Source organism: Coregonus lavaretus (genome assembly GCF_964263955.1).
Source record: "Coregonus lavaretus genome assembly, chromosome: 29".
NCBI lineage: Eukaryota > Metazoa > Chordata > Actinopteri > Salmoniformes > Salmonidae > Coregonus > Coregonus lavaretus.
In genome coordinates this window covers 31,978,044-31,995,783 of record NC_140016.1, presented here as the reverse complement: position 1 = coordinate 31,995,783, position 17,740 = coordinate 31,978,044, and the positions used below count along the sequence as shown (strand labels likewise).

The 17,740-nt window shown below is 46.3% G+C and overlaps 1 protein-coding gene across 4 annotated transcripts in view; it reads right to left on the bottom strand.

The window, feature by feature from the left end:
• Window positions 1-12,791, bottom strand: part of LOC311105165 (LIM domain-binding protein 2) — a 79,817-nt gene extending 67,026 nt beyond the window's left edge. For all 4 annotated transcript variants that reach the window (XM_084147216.1, XM_084147217.1, XM_084147218.1 and 1 more), the window contains exon 1: window positions 12,557-12,791. In XM_084147216.1, coding sequence (XP_084003342.1) covers window positions 12,557-12,688 — 132 coding nt within the window. In that variant the 5' untranslated portion in view covers window positions 12,689-12,791. The remainder of the gene's footprint in view (window positions 1-12,556) is intronic.
• Window positions 12,792-17,740: the final 4,949 nt, after the last annotated feature.

Here is a 17,740-nt window from a genome sequence, read left to right as displayed (position 1 = left end):
TCACTCTCCCGCTGAATATTAATGACTTCTATGTTAATGCGCTTACAGCGGCTGAGGTCGAGCAGGCCCCTCCTCTGAATGGTAATCGGACTCCTCATTTGCATATCCGCTTAAGCGTCAGATTCCCCCACAACCCCTAAATCACAGCAGAGGTGTGTGTGTGTATGTGTGAGTGTGTGTAGAGGCTTCATACGGGGGTCGGTAGCCATAATCAATGCGGTCGAACCTCACGGTCCGTACGCATATGGTCACATTACAATCAAAATCTGTTTTGATTGGTAGGTCAGAAGAGGTTCGCTGTGTAAAATGAAAGGTAATGGGACAATGGCGAGCCGTGTGTGTTGAAGACATACGGCATGTCAAGTGATGGGGTTTAATCGTTAGTGAACTTACAGTCATCTATCATAGTGTATTCCTATTAAAGTGCAGTTTACAGTTAGTGGTTCAAAGGTGATCATGATGAAAGCCATAAACAGAGTTTATGATTGTAAGATGATACAATAGAAATCGTAAGCTTACTATGGCTTGTTGACATTTATTCAAATCCAAGTATGTTTTATATGACTGAACCTGAAACGAATTACTGGGAAAATATCAGGTTTGAAAAACATCAATATTATAATGGCGATATACAGCATTTAACAGTTGGGCAGAATGTATTAATTAAGAGTCATAACTGTTGTACAATAAGATGTAATGAGGATTGTCATCTAAAAATGTGTATCTTCACAGGTTAATTTAGAATAGGCTGACATTTCAGCAACATGCTTGAAAAATAAATATTTTAGTTTATATGACCTTCAACATATAGCATAACCCAATGTTTACTCCATCAATTACCTTAAAGTATGCATACAGTAACATAGATATTCATCCAGCAAAATGCCATAGTTGACCTAAAAACAACACAACTATTACTTGTTTAAAACAGATTCGGTTTAAAGACACTACGATTCCGCATTACTGCCCGGACACAAAGCAACACTGCAGCATATGCTGTTCTCTGGGCCAAACTATTCTCATCAGCTGGACAGGGCATGGACATTAGTGACTCATATTAGTTGACGTGCCTGCCAACAACAACTTAATGTAAAAACTAGACTTGAGCTGAATCACATCTCCCATGCTCAGTGTCTATTTTGCTGCTGTGTCTGGGGTTTGGTAACTCAACAACAAACATAAATACACATCCATAAACCAATGTAAATGCACACCCATCAACATGATCTCTGTCTGGTAGAGAAATATTTCATAATGTATCGCATCACTGAATATTTATTTACCTTTTCTAAATCTAAAACGCAGTAGATTAAAAAGCCTACCTGACATTTTCCTATACTAGCCAATATATAGTCCTTGTATTGAATAGTGGTTGGCATGATTCAACAGCCATACACTTACTAATATAACTAACAGCTAGGAAAATGACATACCTGCGCTGAAAAGATAACCAAAAAAACCTGACCCCATCAAATGGGTCCCTATGTGCCCTAGTCAAAAGCACTATGAAGGAAACATGGCATTATTTGGGATGCAGCCCAAGTCCAACACAGCTATTCAGCTATTTTCATTTTATGGAGTCCAGGTTGCTGTTTTAAAAAAGTTACATTTTCTACTTCATGTTTTGAAACAACATAGGATGATACAACATTGTTACTTATTTGGGCTTCAATAAATTCTGCACTGAATAAAAAATTCATGACAAACTTATTGCATATGGATATTCTGGTGATGCTGCATTGTATACTCCTCTATCTGCTGGTATTTACCTGATATTTACTCAGAAATGTATGGTAAAAGGTGATGCATTCTGGCACTTATTTCTACATAGTATTAAATGGTACCATTTTTAACAAATACCAGGGAAATAACTGAATGTAAACAGAATTACCAATATAAATGTTATCTTCCCTGCAGTTCAATGATAGGGCCAATTGAACAGGCTTTGGGACCACATCAAGTCAGCCAGGCACCAGTTGAATAATCAAAGGATTCACTGTGCTATATGTTGTTGTGGATATTGTGGAGGACTTCTCCAAAGGCAGGATACCAAACACTAACAAGACTTGGGCTACGTTCCAAATGGCACCCTAGTTCTTTTACAGTGCACAACTTATTACCAGGGCACATAGAGCTCTGGTCAAAAGTAGTGCACTATAGGGTATAGGGTACCATCTGGGATGCTGTCTGCAATGTTTTTCTCAGAATACATGGCCAAGAGTAATTTTAAGGTAGATTGAATCCACCGTTTTCCACACGCTTTCATTACAGCCGGATGTCACTTACAACATGCATAGAATTTTTCCATTTTGATAGCCATGTGCTTTATGTATAATTAATTACAATATAATTTCCGTAGGCCTATGGAACATCTGGATGAGAAACAAACATGGAAAGGTTCCGTATTGAGTTTCTATCAGATAATAGTTACCATTGCCAATATTTACAATATTAACAACAATGTTACAATGGTAACAATGCCCAGGTAACAATAGTGAAGATTCAATCTGTTTACATGGCTCATTCTATTTAAAAAATGACATTTAAGGCCAAATAATACTGAGATGAATATCATGAATAAAGTCCTTTAGTTTTCATAAACAACCAAAACATTTTCTGCCTCTTCTTTTGGTGGCGGTTGAGAGACTTTTCAAAATGAAAAGTTCCCAAAATATTATCTGTGCCATTTTTGATTCATGCATGCAGAACACTTTGCCATTACACAGATTTTCCCTAATAATTCCATCATAAAAATGAATGAAATGAATGAAAACAAAATGCTATTTACGACCAGTATGGCTGGAAGGATGGCTATAATGGCAGTAAATTGGTGGTGTGTAGGGTCGGTTGTTGGGAGTTGTTGCCGGCATGGTATCTGCGGTACAGGAGTGGAAGTCCACAGGGTTTTGGACTATTCCTGTTGAATAATTAATAAATGTTGTGCGATTGCATCTCTGCAACATTGCCTTGGCCTTGTACTGTACTGTACTAACTTCTAATCTACTGTACAGTACAGTAGAGTACTGTATTGTACTGACCTATACTTTACTCTTCTTTATTGTACTGTACTATACTGAACTGTGCTGACCAAATTTTTTGAAACAGACGTGTATGATCGATTCAGATTTTGACTGACCAAATTTAAACATCCATGGACATCTGGTGTCGGTTGGTGCTCAGTGGGTGAGAGGGCTGGTCACAGTAAAAGGAAAGAGAGGGGATCATGGGTAGGTGTCAGTAAGAGCCGGGAGAGGTGACATTAACTGGAGCGAGAGAGAAGAGAGAGGGAGCAAGAGAGGGAGGGATTGCCAAACTGTGTTCACACTCTTGCTTTGACCACCACGCGACAGAAAGAGAAAGAACACAGTTATGAGCCGAACATAACAGTATGCCAGTGGCAAGGAGGACCCAACTGTGGTTTGTGACTACTATGTACTCCCATTGTAGCCAATTCAGTTGCAGTCATTTTGTTAGAGATTTTTAGGTCATTTTGTTACCTATTTAGTAACAGAATGATGTGTTTCACCTAATAAATCTTAAACCAAATTGTTATCAGTAAGAACACTATAACTAATTGGTTGTTCTACATTTACTTGTTACTTCTGTGAACTTTCATTATCCTCCCTCCTCATGAGGAAGAGAAATTAGAAAAAATCTTAAAGATATGTGGGTTACTAAACATAAAAGTGTTGATATTAGTGGGTAGGGGTCTTTACTTCAACATTATGTATTTCCAATACCTTTTAAGACTTTTTCTGCAAGATGTTTTCTAAGACCTTTTTTTTCATATTTTTGACCAGAAATCAAAGCCTTTGCTTATTCCTAATTTTGAGGATGGAAAATGGTAGAAACATTTATATATGCCTTGTCACGAATTCAGCCGAGGCTGCCCCTCCTCCTTGCTCGGGTGTCATGAGCCTCTCACTCCACCGGGTTACCACCTTAATTTTCTTCCACTCTGCTCACCACTCTCTCTACTCAGCCTAACTAGCTCCACCTGTCCCTGCTCTGCTCTGCTCTAATTACTCTGCCAGCTGCGCTGCATTACCCACTACCTCTCCCAGTATTTAAGGCCCTGTCTTTCAGCTCTCCGGTGTCAGATCGTCTGCAAAGCTCACACCCGGAACCTGTTTGCTCGCGCTTCTGGCTCACCCTGGTTTTGTGACCCCGGACCTGCCTGATTTTTGGATACTCTTCTGCCCCAGGAGATCCAGACCTGCTTCTGCCATAACGACTCCTGACTACTCTTCCATCCCGGTAACTCTGACCAGCCTTCTGCCTTGCTACTACGTATTTTGGATTTCCCTTGAACTGTACTGCTGCCTTGTTTCATTCCGCCCTGTTGTGTCTGTGTCTCCCCCCCCCAGGACTTCTGGACCACCCACCACCGGCTTCATAGGACGCATCGCTGCCACTGGGGGGGGCACAGATCCAGCACATTGGACGGGATCCCTGTTACCCCTGGAGCCTTCATTCACTCCCTACTTCCCTTTTCCCTTAAGTTTTAATAAACTTTCTGGTGTGACGCAATTGTGGTCCTCTGGTCGTCTGTCTGAACCGTGACAGTACGATCTGACCATTATGGACTCAGCGCACACTTTCCCCGACATGGAAACCGATGAGCATGAGCAGCAGTTCCAGCAGCAGCAACAACAACTCGCCATGATCATTCAACTCCTCACCAACCTTACCCCAGCCAGTCTGCCCACCAGCCCTGCCCCCGAGTTACCTGCCCCGGTCATTGCAGCCGCTGCTCCGGAACCCAAGATTGGAAACCCCGAGCGGTTCAACGGCGACTCAACCCAGGTCCGGCCATTCCTGACTAGCTGCCGACTTCAGTTCTCCTTGCAGCCAAGGACCTTCGCCACGGAGGGGGCTAAAGTTGGGTATGCCATCACTCACCTGACGGGCCGAGCTCGACTCTGGGGAACAGCAGAGTTCGAACGTCAAACCCCCGCATGTGCTACCTTCGACCTGTTTGCTGAGGAGATGCTGAAGGTGTTTGACCTGGATTCACCAACCGCAGAGGCGTCTCGTGAACTGTTCAGTATTCGACAAGGCAGACGTACAGTCGCAGACCATTCCATCGACTTCCGAACCCTGGCTAGACGAAGTTCTTGGAACACACCATCGTTGGTGGACGCGTTCTTCCATAGTTTGGCTGACTATATCAAGGACGAGTTGGTCTCCCATGAACTGCCTTCCACTCTTGATGAAGCCATCGCACTGACTGTCAGGATCGACAGAAGGATACAGACCCGTCGTCGTGAGAGGGGGCGCCAAGGTCCACCTACTACCGGCATTCGGAGAGATCCGACTGGGCTCCTGTCATCTACTGCCACTCACCCAGGTCAGTTTGATCAGTCTGAGCCTATGGAGATTGGGCGAGCCTCTCTCACTCCTGCAGAGCGCCAGCGCCGCTTCACCTCAAACCTCTGCCTCTATTGTGGAGGTGATGGACATCGTGTGGTAACCTGCCCTTTAAAGGGCCGAAGCTCACCGGGCATAGGGGGAGTCCGGTTGAGTTCAATGACCATCCAGTCCTCCGACCGCAAACCCCTGCTGCAAGTTCACCTCCGCCTCTCTGACTCAACTCACACCCTGGCTGCTCTGGTGGATTCTGGCGCCGAAGCCAACATAATGGACATCAAGCTGGCACGCCAACTGGGACTGGAGAACCTCCGTTTGACACCTCCTATTCCTGCCCGGGCACTGGACGGACACTTACTCGGATCGGTCACTCATGTCACGGCCCCGGTCTCGATGGGTCTGTCCGGAAACCATCAAGAAACTATCCAGTTTCACCTGCTCCCCTCTCCAGGCCAACCCCTCATCCTGGGTTACCCATGGCTCCGCCGGCACAACCCTCAGCTCGACTGGGTGACCGGGGTGATCAGGGAGTGGGGAGAGGACTGCCACCGAACCTGCCTGCTTGCTGCCGCACTACCCCCTCGGCCAGTACCTACTAACTCCGCTCCTGACCTCTCCAATGTCCCAGAATGCTACCATGGTCTCAGAGAGGTGTTTAACAAAGCAAGAGCCACATCTCTGCCCCCTCACCGACCGTACGACTGTGCCATCGACCTCCTCCCTGGAACAGCCCCTCCAAAGGGTCGTCTTTATTCATTGTCTGCTCCTGAAAGAAAGTCCATGGAGGACTACATCAATGGCTCTCTGTCCGCAGGATTAATCCGTTCATCTTCATCTCCTGCTGGTGCTGGCTTCTTCTTTGTGGGGAAGAAGGACGGATCTCTTCGCCCCTGCATCGACTACAGGGGACTCAACGACATCACAGTGAAAAACCGTTACCCTCTGCCTCTGCTCACCTCTGCTTTTGAGTTGCTCCAGGGAGCCACTGTTTTTACCAAGTTGGATCTCAGAAACGCTTACCACCTAGTGCGGATCCGGGAGGGAGATGAATGGAAAACCGCATTCAATACACCAACAGGCCACTACGAGTATCTGGTTATGCCTTTTGGCCTCACCAATGCTCCTGCTGTGTTCCAGGCTCTAGTGAATGATGTACTGCGGGACATGTTAAACAAGTTTGTCTTCGTTTACCTGGATGACATCCTAATCTACTCCAGAAACCTGTCTGAACACACCCGCCATGTCCAGCAAGTCCTTCATCGTCTTCTGGAGAATTCCCTCTACGCCAAGGCAGAGAAATGTGAGTTTCACGTCAAGACAGTGGCCTTCCTGGGGTACATAGTGGCAGAGGGAAGTATCCAAATGGATCCTGCCAAAGTATCAGCAGTCACTTCATGGCCAGTTCCGGAGAACAGAAAGAAGCTGCAACAGTTTCTGGGGTTTGCTAACTTCTACAGAAAGTTTATCCGGAACTACAGTACCGTTGCTGCCCCTCTCACTGCTCTAACCAGCACCAAGCAACCCTTCACCTGGACCCCAGCAGCCGACAAAGCCTTCAGTACCCTCAAGGTGAGGTTCACCTCCGCTCCCATCCTCCAGATGCCTGATGTGGACAGGCAATTCATTGTGGAGGTGGACGCCTCGGATGTGGGAGTTGGTGCTGTGATTTCTCAGTGGGCTGCGGAGGATAGGAAGCTCCATCCCTGTGCCTTTTTCTCACGTCGGTTGTCCCCCTCTGAGTGCAATTACGACATAGGGAACCGTGAGCTGCTGGCTGTGAAGCTTGCCTTGGAGGAGTGGCGTCACTGGCTGGAGGGGTCCACCATTCCATTTCTCGTTTGGACCGATCATAAGAACTTGGAGTACATCCGCACGGCCAAACGGTTGAACTCCAGGCAGTCCCGCTGGGCCCTGTTCTTCACCAGGTTTAATTTCACTCTGTCATACCGGCCTGGATCACGCAACACCAAGCCAGACGCCCTCTCCCGTCAATTCCAGAAGGATGACACCCCCTCCAAGGACCCTGTGTCGATTCTGCCTAGTCCCTGCATCGTTGCAGCTCTGACCTGGGCTGTTGAGGAACAGGTGCTGGAGGCTCTCCGTAACCAGCCAGGTCCCAGCACTTGCCCAGCTGACCGCCTTTTTGTCCCCGAAGACCTGAGGTCCCAGGTCGTTCAGTGGGGACATGACTCCCGCCTAGCTTGTCACCCTGGCTCCACCCGCACTTACAACCTGCTCGCCCAGAGGTTCTGGTGGCCCTCTCTGAGAAGGGATGTACGGGAATTCGTCCAAGCCTGCCCCATCTGCAACCAACACAAGTCGTCCTGCCAGCCCCCAGCCGGATTGCTGCAGCCCCTGCCTGTGCCCAGACGTCCCTGGTCTCACATCGCCCTTGACTTTGTCACGGGGCTGCCCCCTTCAAGTGGCATGACCGTCATTCTCACCATTGTTGACCGTTTCAGCAAGATGGCACACTTCATTCCCCTCCCCAAGCTCCCAACCGCCAAGGAGACCGCCCAGGTGGTCCTGGAACACGTCTTCCGGATCCACGGACTGCCTAAGGATGTAGTTTCTGACCGTGGTCCACAATTCTCCTCCGCTTTTTGGAAGGAGTTCTGTCACCTGCTGGGAGCCACAGTCAGTCTGACTTCCGGATTCCATCCCCAATCCAATGGGCAGTCAGAGCGGGCTAATCAGGAGCTCGAGAAGGCACTGCGATGCATGACTTCACGCAACCCCCACTCCTGGTCGCAGCAATTGACATGGGTGGAGTACGCACACAATTCTCTGACCTGCTCTGCCATCGGTATGTCCCCTTTCCAATGTGTTTATGGATACCAGCCTCCTCTATTTGCCAGCCAGGAAGAGGAGGTTACTTGCCCATCTGCACTTGCTTTTGCCCGTCGATGTCGCCGCACCTGGTCACAAGCCCGAGCCACACTCCTCAGATCCGTTGCCAGCTACACTACCGGGGCCAACCGTCGGAGAATTCCTGCTCCCACCTACCATGTTGGTCAAAGGGTGTGGTTGTCATCGAAGAACCTGCCACTCAGGGTGGAGTCGCAGAAGCTGGCACCTCGGTTCATTGGCCCATTCCCTATCATAAGAGTGATTAGCCCAACTGCTGTCCGGCTCCAACTGCCTAATTCCCTGAGGGTGCACCCCACTTTCCATGTGTCTAAGATTAAGCCCATCCATGAGAGTCCGCTGGTCCCTGCTGCGCCTTGTCCTCCTCCTCCACGGCTCGTCGATGGTGGTCTGGTTTACACCGTCCGCCGCCTGCTTCGGTCCAGACGGAGGGGTAGGGGTCTCCAGTACCTCATTGACTGGGAGGGCTATGGACCTGAGGAAAGGACCTGGGTGCCAGCTAGTCGGATTGTGGATAGGACTCTCATCACCGCTTTCCACCAACGGCATCCTGATCAACCTGCAATCCGTAGGGGCCGCCCCAGAGGGGTCCCTAACCGTCCTGCCCGCTCGGCTTCCTGTCCTGTGCCTGATCCTGTCTCGGGACCTGTCCCATCTCCCGACCACGGCCCTCCGGCTTCCTCCGAGGATGAGGACGTTCACTCGGACCGTTCGGAGGAGTTCTAGCCCTCCTCCGGCTCCCCTCCTCCCGCCCGGCGTGGTGTTGCTCTTGGGACTTCTGGGGCCGTCCCTTGGGGGGGGGGTTCTGTCATGAGCCTCTCACTCCACCGGGTTACCACCTTAATTTTCTTCCACTCTGCTCACCACTCTCTCTACTCAGCCTAACTAGCTCCACCTGTCCCTGCTCTGCTCTGCTCTAATTACTCTGCCAGCTGCGCTGCATTACCCACTACCTCTCCCAGTATTTAAGGCCCTGTCTTTCAGCTCTCCGGTGTCAGATCGTCTGCAAAGCTCACACCCGGAACCTGTTTGCTCGCGCTTCTGGCTCACCCTGGTTTTGTGACCCCGGATCTGCCTGATTTTTGGATACTCTTCTGCCCCAGGAGATCCAGACCTGCTTCTGCCATAACGACTCCTGACTACTCTTCCATCCCGGTAACTCTGACCAGCCTTCTGCCTTGCTACTACGTATTTTGGATTTCCCTTGAACTGTACTGCTGCCTTGTTTCATTCCGCCCTGTTGTGTCTGTGTCTCCCCCCCCCAGGACTTCTGGACCACCCACCACCGGCTTCATAGGACGCATCGCTGCCACTGGGGGGGGCACAGATCCAGCACATTGGACGGGATCCCTGTTACCCCTGGAGCCTTCATTCACTCCCTACTTCCCTTTTCCCTTAAGTTTTAATAAACTTTCTGGTGTGACGCAATTGTGGTCCTCTGGTCGTCTGTCTGAACCGTGACATCGGGCAGGTTTCGGCGTTCGTCGTCACCGGCTTACTAGCCACTACCGCTCCATTTGTCTGGTCTTGTCTTGTCTTGTCAATCACACACACCTGGTACTCATTCCCTCATTAGTCTGTGTATAAGTGTTCCCTCTGCCCCCTTGTCCTTTGTGAGTAATTGTTCATTGTGAGAGTGAGTAGCTCGGTTGAGCTACTCTTTCCTTGTATGTAGCCAAGGTGGATTTTTCTTGTGCTAGTTTCGTTTTGACGCTTGCTGCGCTTTATTCTAGTCTCCCGAGTGGCGCAGTGGTCTAAGGCACTGCATCGCAGTGCTAGCTGTGCCACTAGAGATCCTGGTTCGAATCCAGGCTCTGTCGTAGCCGGCCGCGACCGTGAGACCCATGGGGCGGCGCACAATTGGCCCAGTGTCATCCAGGGTAGGGGAGGGAATAGCCGGCAGGGATGTAGCTCAGTTGGTAGAGCATGGCGTTTGCAACGCCAGGGTTGTGGGTTTGATTCCCAAGGGGGGCCAGTATGAAAAATAAACTAACTGTAAGTCGCTCTGGATAAGAGCGTCTGTAAAATGTAATGTGCACTGAATAAACTATGGATTTCAGTGTTTTACCTCCTGCGCCTGACTCCGTCATTCACATCTCATCACAGAATCACTCACCTCTGTGGAGTCAGCAGGAGAGGAGCGCATGCCTGGAATAGTGGCAAGGTTCCAGGAACATTCCACTATGCTGCCAGCTCGGGGGAAGCGATGGATCGGGTTCTTCAGGTCGTCCAACGCCTGGAGAGAAGAGGAACCGATCCGTCGAGACCAGCTGGCCAACCGGATCCAGCCACCTACATCACAGCACCCGGAGGCATCCAGATATCTCGACCACGGGCGTTCGATGGGATGCCGGCTCTATGTCAGGGATTCCTTCTCCAACTGGAGCTGTACTGCTCCAGTGTCAGGCCGGCGCCATCAGATCGAGAGCAGGTGTCCGTCCTCATTTCCTGCCTCTCGGGGAAAGCCCTGGAGTGGGCCAATGCGGTTTGGAGAGAAGGAGGAGCCGCGTTGGAGGACTGCAGGGAGTTTGCCCGCCTATTTCGGGTGGTTTTCGATCACCCGCCCGAGGGTCGAGAGGTGGGTGAGCAGCTGGTCCACTTGAAGCAGGGGACGAGGACAGTACAGGAATTCACGCTGGAGTTACGGATTCTGGCAGCAGGATCCGGGTGGACGAGCGGGCCCTGATCAACCAGTTCCGATGCCATCTACGGGAGGACGTCCGAAGGGGAGCTAGCCTGCCGTGACACTAGTTTGTCTTTTACCGAACTGGTGGATATGGCCATTCGTCTGGATAACCTGCTGGAAACCAGAGGACGTCCTGGAGGAGGTCTGCCTGTTCCCGCCCCAACCAACGCGGATCCAGAGGTCATGGATCTGGGTGGTCCCTCTCTGTTGAGTGACTTCCATCGTCGCCATCCGACTCGCCCTGCTCCGCGTCCTCCTGGCCGTCCCTGAGGCCGGTGTCGGCGCGCTGCTGTAGCTGCGCGTCGAGGGGGGGGGGGGGTGTACTGTCACGAATTCAGCCGAGGCTGCCTCCCCTCCTTGCTCGGGCAGGTTTCGGCCTTCGTCGTCACCGGCTTACTAGCCAATACCGCTCCATTTGTCTTGTCAATCACACACACCTGGTACTCATTCCTTCATTAGTCTGTGTATAAGTGTTCCCTCTGCCCCCTTGTCCTTTGTGAGTGATTGTTCATTGTGAGAGTGAGTAGCTCGGTTGAGCTACTCTTTCCTTGTATGTAGCCAAGGTGGATTTTTCCCTGCGCTTTATTCATGTACACTAAATAAACTCTGGATTTCGGTGTTTTACCTCCTGCGCCTGACTCCGTCATTCACATCTCATCACATGCCTACATTTCTGAAAAATATAGACTCTTAGCGTTCATTTGACACCAAATTTGATGTGCTCCTATGAACTTCACATGTTGGTGCTTCTGGGGCTTTTTACATGGAAATGCCCTTTATTATTTTTTAGGATTACTGTGCCATAACCAAAAATACACCTCACAGAAGTTCAGCTTAAATTATATTTTAAAACAGCACGGTTTTACTGCGATTGTTCATAATCATTGGCAAACATCCCATGTATGATTTTTTAAAACAAATTAATAAAACGGATAAAAACAACTACCTCTAAATACATGTCTGTAACCATCAATCTGTATCAATCTGTCATGGTCAATCATTTGAATGCAATAGACTGACACAATTAGAAACCCAAGGTCACACACCTGATGGTCAAGTTACATCTTTCTTACGTGTTTTGAAACACTGTTTTTCCTAAATGCACTTAAATAGATTTGACAGATAAAGACAACTGAATTACTTGACAAACTAAAATAACAAACTTTTGTTGTTACTAATGATTTATAAGTGTTTGTGTTCTAGCCTGGTATTTCAAACAAAGTAGCAATCTTACAAGGGCAACGAAACAAAAACTTACTGAACTGAACACATTTCCTTGCTCATTCATGTTTTACATGATTGCCTATCCGAACAATTAATGTTTCTTCTTGAAAATATATATATTTTTATGTAAAATGTTCTGTCCTTTAATCATGTCATTTAGGAGGATAAACAACTCCACCTAACATAGGCTATGACATACTGGACTTGGAAGGTTAGGCACATGTGCAACATGAACACATCTGTATTTACAAATGTAACCACTTTCCAGGTTAAACCACTGAGCCGACCCAAACACACTTACATTTCTCCCTGAAAACAAACATCCCAACACCTTCAAATAACGGGACAACCCCGTTCTTTGCCTGGACCCTGTGCCATTACATAGGTCCTATACTGTGCAGAACTCACCTCAGTACGAGATTGTAGTCGTTTGTTCATCTCGTAGATCCTATACTCGGGTTGGACCATGTATGGCGAGTGTCTTCTGTAGAAGGGTCCGAATGGGGAGGAATAGAACGGGTCGTGGGGAGGGTTCGACATGTTGAGTTCTTGCCGCGGTTACAACCTGCAGAGCGCAATTTCAACATCCACGCAACGCACATGGAGTGCGATGCTCTTGAAGACGCCGTGGAACCAGCTGCTATACAAGGCTGAGCTACTCTGCACGTTGGGCTGACTAGTTCGCTGCTATAGCGGGGAGATGGGGAGGGGGGAGGAAGGGAAGGGGGACTGAAGGGCAGGGTAGGAGGGAGGGAGCGAATGTTCATTGGACGGGTTTGAGGGCTGCATGGTTCCAGTATAAGGGTCGTTTACTGCCTCTATCCTTGTTTTGGAGTCGACCCCAGTTGTATTCAGCAGTTTTTGTTTTAGGGACTTTTTTGTTACCACGATTTCAAGCCCTTAAAGCCATGTCTGATTTAGAGCAGTTCCTTTAATAATTGCGTACTGACACATCCAACAAATGCACCTCACTGACAATGTAACCTCAAGAGTTGTTACACCTAAACTGCAAATACATATCATGATTATGTAGGCAAATATGATAACTGCATAACCCACAATAGATGGAATATGTGCAAAACAATAATGCATCTTACATGTAACTGTGGATGACACACCAACAGCCTACTAACACAACAGCAATCCAACAGATCTGTGTCTAAAAAATTGTCAGTTTGATATGCAGACCTGTGTTATGATGTTTTATTGATTATCTTGCTATCAATAATACTCAACCTGTACAGAATTTCAACAAGCCCATAAGAATAACTTGACTCTACTTATTTGAATGGTCTATTGTGACTTCTGTCAAGTCGACCAAAATGTCAACATCATAAATAACAATAATGATCTGTTGATTGTTCCTCATCCAGACTATGAAGCCTGTGTCCCTCTTGAATACACAACTCAGTATAATCAAGTATACACCCTTCACTGCACTGATTTCTCAGCAAGATTACTTTAAGATTTCTTTCTTCTCCTCTGGTTCTTAAAGATGCATTTAAATGCCAGATATTTTACTTCTTCAATTGACTCCAGTTATAGCAGGACAATTCCACGGGAATGGAATTATGCTTTGACTCAGATCTTTCACTTTAAAATGTATGCCAAACAAAAACCCTTGATTTCAAATTTAACAAACCAGACAAATCTATGCACAATGACTACTTTTATCAATTTACACAGAAAATGTCACAAAATGCTAAGTTTGGTAATGGTAAAATCAGTAAAATCACCCACAGTTCTTTTATGCAACCACGTTTTCCAAAAACTCTGTTAAATATCTGCTTCGAATTAACATTCAAAGATGTCTGCAGAAAGAATGGGGTGTCAGCTATGACATGTCACCTTGAGTTTGAAAACAAGTATTTTGGTTATTGAACTACAGTAGGTGAAGTGGATTTACATCCCGCAACAAAATTACTGCAATGGAATTACATCATGGGTTCCTGATCTGTAGTATACAGCAGTGGAGGCTCCACAGAGGAGGAAGGGAGGACCATCCTCCTTAGTGAATTTCATAAAAATAAAACGAAACTAATTATATTCACATTTCACCAAATAATTGATTAAAACACACTGTTTCGCAATAAAGGTCTACAGCAGCCTCAACAGCACTCTGTAGGGAAGCACCATGGTATAGCTGGAGGACAGCTAGTTTCCATCCTCCTCTGGGTACATTGACTTCAATACATAACCTAGGAGGCTCATGGTTCTCAACCCCTTCCATAGACTTACACGGTAATTATGACAACTTCCGTAGGACGTCCTCCAACCTATCAGAGCTCTTGCAGCATGATCTGACATTTTGTCCACCCAATCAAAGGATCAGAGAATGAATCAAGTACTGAAAGCATAAGCTACAGCTAGCTAGCACTGCAGTGCATATAATGTGGTGAATAGTTGACTAATAGAGAGAGAAAGAAAATAGCTGAACAGTTTTGAACAAATACATTTAATCACAAATGAAGCACTGTACTGTTCGCCACTGTGCTCTACCATACTGTACTGTGCTGTTCAAACTTGTGAAACATAGATGTCTATGATTGGTTCTAATTTGGTCCGGCCAGGGTTGACTGACCAAATTTCAACTACTTTTCAACGTCCATGGATGTCAGGTGTCAGTCAGTGCTCAGTGGGTGAGGATGTTTGTTACAGTAAATGAAAAGAGGGTGGGTGGTAGGTGTCATGGTAGGTGTCAGTAAGAGCCGGGAGAGGGAGAGAGAGAGAGAAGAGAGAGAGAGAGCGGCAGAGAGAAAGAGGGAGAGTGAGAGGGAGGGGTTGTCCAGACTGTTTTCACAGTTTTGCTTTGACCACCAGATGACAGAAAGAGAATAAAACAGTATGCCAGTGGAAAGGAGGACAGTAGCAGGTGACCCAACTGTGGTTTGTGACTAACTATGATTTCCCATTTAGCCAATTCAATTGCAGTAATTCCATTACAGATTTGGTAACAGGATTATTAGTTTTAATCACTTAATAATTCATAAACAAACTTAAAATCAGTAAAAACACTATAACTAATTGGTAGGTCTAACTTGACTTGTTATTTCTGTGAACTTTCATTATCCTCCCTCCTCAAAATATCTTAAAGATATGTGGGTTTTTGGTAATGGAATTACAAGGTACAAGGCAATGTTTCTTAAACTTACAGAAGGCAAATAATTGATCCAAAACTAAACATAAAGTGTTGATATTAGTTGGCAGGGGGTCTTTATTTAAACAGTATTGTCTTTTTGTTTTATTTCTAATACCTTTTAAGATTTTTTTCTGGTAGATTTTGTCTAAGACCCCTTTTCCATCTGTTTGACCAGAAATCAAAGCTTTTGCTTATTCAACATTTTAGGATGGAAAAATCTATATATGCCTTAATTTATCAAAAATATAGACTCTTAGCTTTCATTTGTCACCCAATTTGATATGCTCCTATGAACTTCACATGTTGGTGCTCATAGGTCCTTTTAGATGGAAATGCCCAGCAAGAGAGGCAGAGCTACATAGAGACAGACAGAAAGAGAGAAAAACAGACAGACAGACAGACAGACAGACTGACAGGCTGGCAGGCCAGCAGGCAGATAGACAGACTGGCAGACCTACTGATCATCATCCATTGCCCGAGATGGATGAATTCATTAATTGTATTTATAAATCAGACATTTTAAACCAAGATGGCCGTCTACGTCCGAGCAGTCTGAATCCATCCAGATAAAAGTTGTAATCCAAATGCCTCAGGCATCAAGTTCAATAATAAAAAAAGTTATGCAAATCTATTAATATACCCTTAATTATAAACTACATTTTTTATCTCTCATCTAACAGGATTTGATATCGCCTAAAGCGCTTACCATTGAAGTGTGGTTACAGTATATTGAATTGAGCGACTAACAGATTCCAGTATTTACTATGTGTTCTTACAGATTGCGATAACTGTATATGTGGGGGGACTAGGAGAGAGAATATGCATGGTTTCAAGCCTCTTAATTGCGAATGGTGTCGGAAATGAAGAAGAGGCGGGAGGAGACGAGAGAGAGAGGCGCCTTAGTTGGAAAATGCCAAGGTGAGCGAGACAAAACACTTCTGGATGAAAATCGAAATGGGTCAGGACACATATACTGTAGATAGACACTCTCCTTTGCTAGGTTCCCTTTTTAGTATTACTATGGTAACATACAGTGGGGAAAAAAAGTATTTAGTCAGCCACCAATTGTGCAAGTTCTCCCACTTTAAAAGATGAGAGAGGCCTGTAATTTTCATCATAGGTACACGTCAACTATGACAGACAAATTGAGAATTTTTTTCTCCAGAAAATCACATTGTAGGATTTCTAATGAATTTATTTGCAAATTATGGTGGAAAATAAGTATTTGGTCACCTACAAACAAGCAAGATTTCTGGCTCTCACAGACCTGTAACTTCTTCTTTAAGTGGCTCCTCTGTCCTCCACTCGTTACCTGTATTAATGGCACCTGTTTGAACTTGTTATCAGTATAAAAGACACCTGTCCACAACCTCAAACAGTCACACTCCAAACTCCACTATGGCCAAGACCAAAGAGCTGTCAAAGGACACCAGAAACAAAATTGTAGACCTGCACCAGGCTGGGAAGACTGAATCTGCAATAGGTCAAAATAATCACATGAACGGTGAGCAAAAATCCCAGAACCACACGGGGGGACCTAGTGAATGACCTGCAGAGAGCTGGGACCAAAGTAACAAAGCCTACCATCAGTAACACACTACGCCACCAGGGACTCAAATCCAGATGCCAGACGTGTCCCCCTGCTTAAGCCAGTACATGTCCAGGCCCGTCTGAAGTTTGCTAGTCTGAAGTGCATTTGGATGATCCAGAAGAGGATTGGGAGAATGTCATATGGTCAGATGAAACCAAAATATAACTTTTTGGTAAAAACTCAACTCATCGTGTTTGGAGGACAAAGAATGCTGAGTTGCATCCAAAGAACACCATACCTACTGTGAAGCATGGGGGTGGAAACATCATGCTTTGGGGCTGTTTTTCTGCAAACCTCCTTCCATCAGCAAGGGCATTGAAGATGAAACGTGGCTGGGTCTTTCAGCATGACAATGATCCCAAACACACCGCCCGGGCAACAAAGGAGTGGCTTCGTAAGAAGCATTTCAAGGTCCTGGAGTGGCCTAGCCAGTCTCCAGATCTCAACCCCATAGAAACTCTTTGGAGGGAGTTGAAAGTCCGTGTTGCCCAGCGACAGCCCCAAAACATCACTGCTCTAGAGGAGATCTGCATGGAGGAATGGGCCAAAATACCAGCAACAGTGTGTGAAAACCTTGTGAAGACTTACAGAAAACGTTTGACCTGTGTCATTGCCAACAAAGGGTATATAACAAAGTATTGGGAAACTTTTGTTATTGACCAAATACTTATTTTCCACCATAATTTGCAAATAAATTCATTAAAAAATCCTGCAATGTGATTTTCTGGATTTGTTTTTCTCATTTGTCTGTCATAGTTGACGTGTACCTATGATGAAAATTACAGGCCTCTCTCATCTTTTTAAGTGGGAGAACTTGCACAATTGGTGGCTGACTAAATACTTTTTTCCCCCACTGTACCCT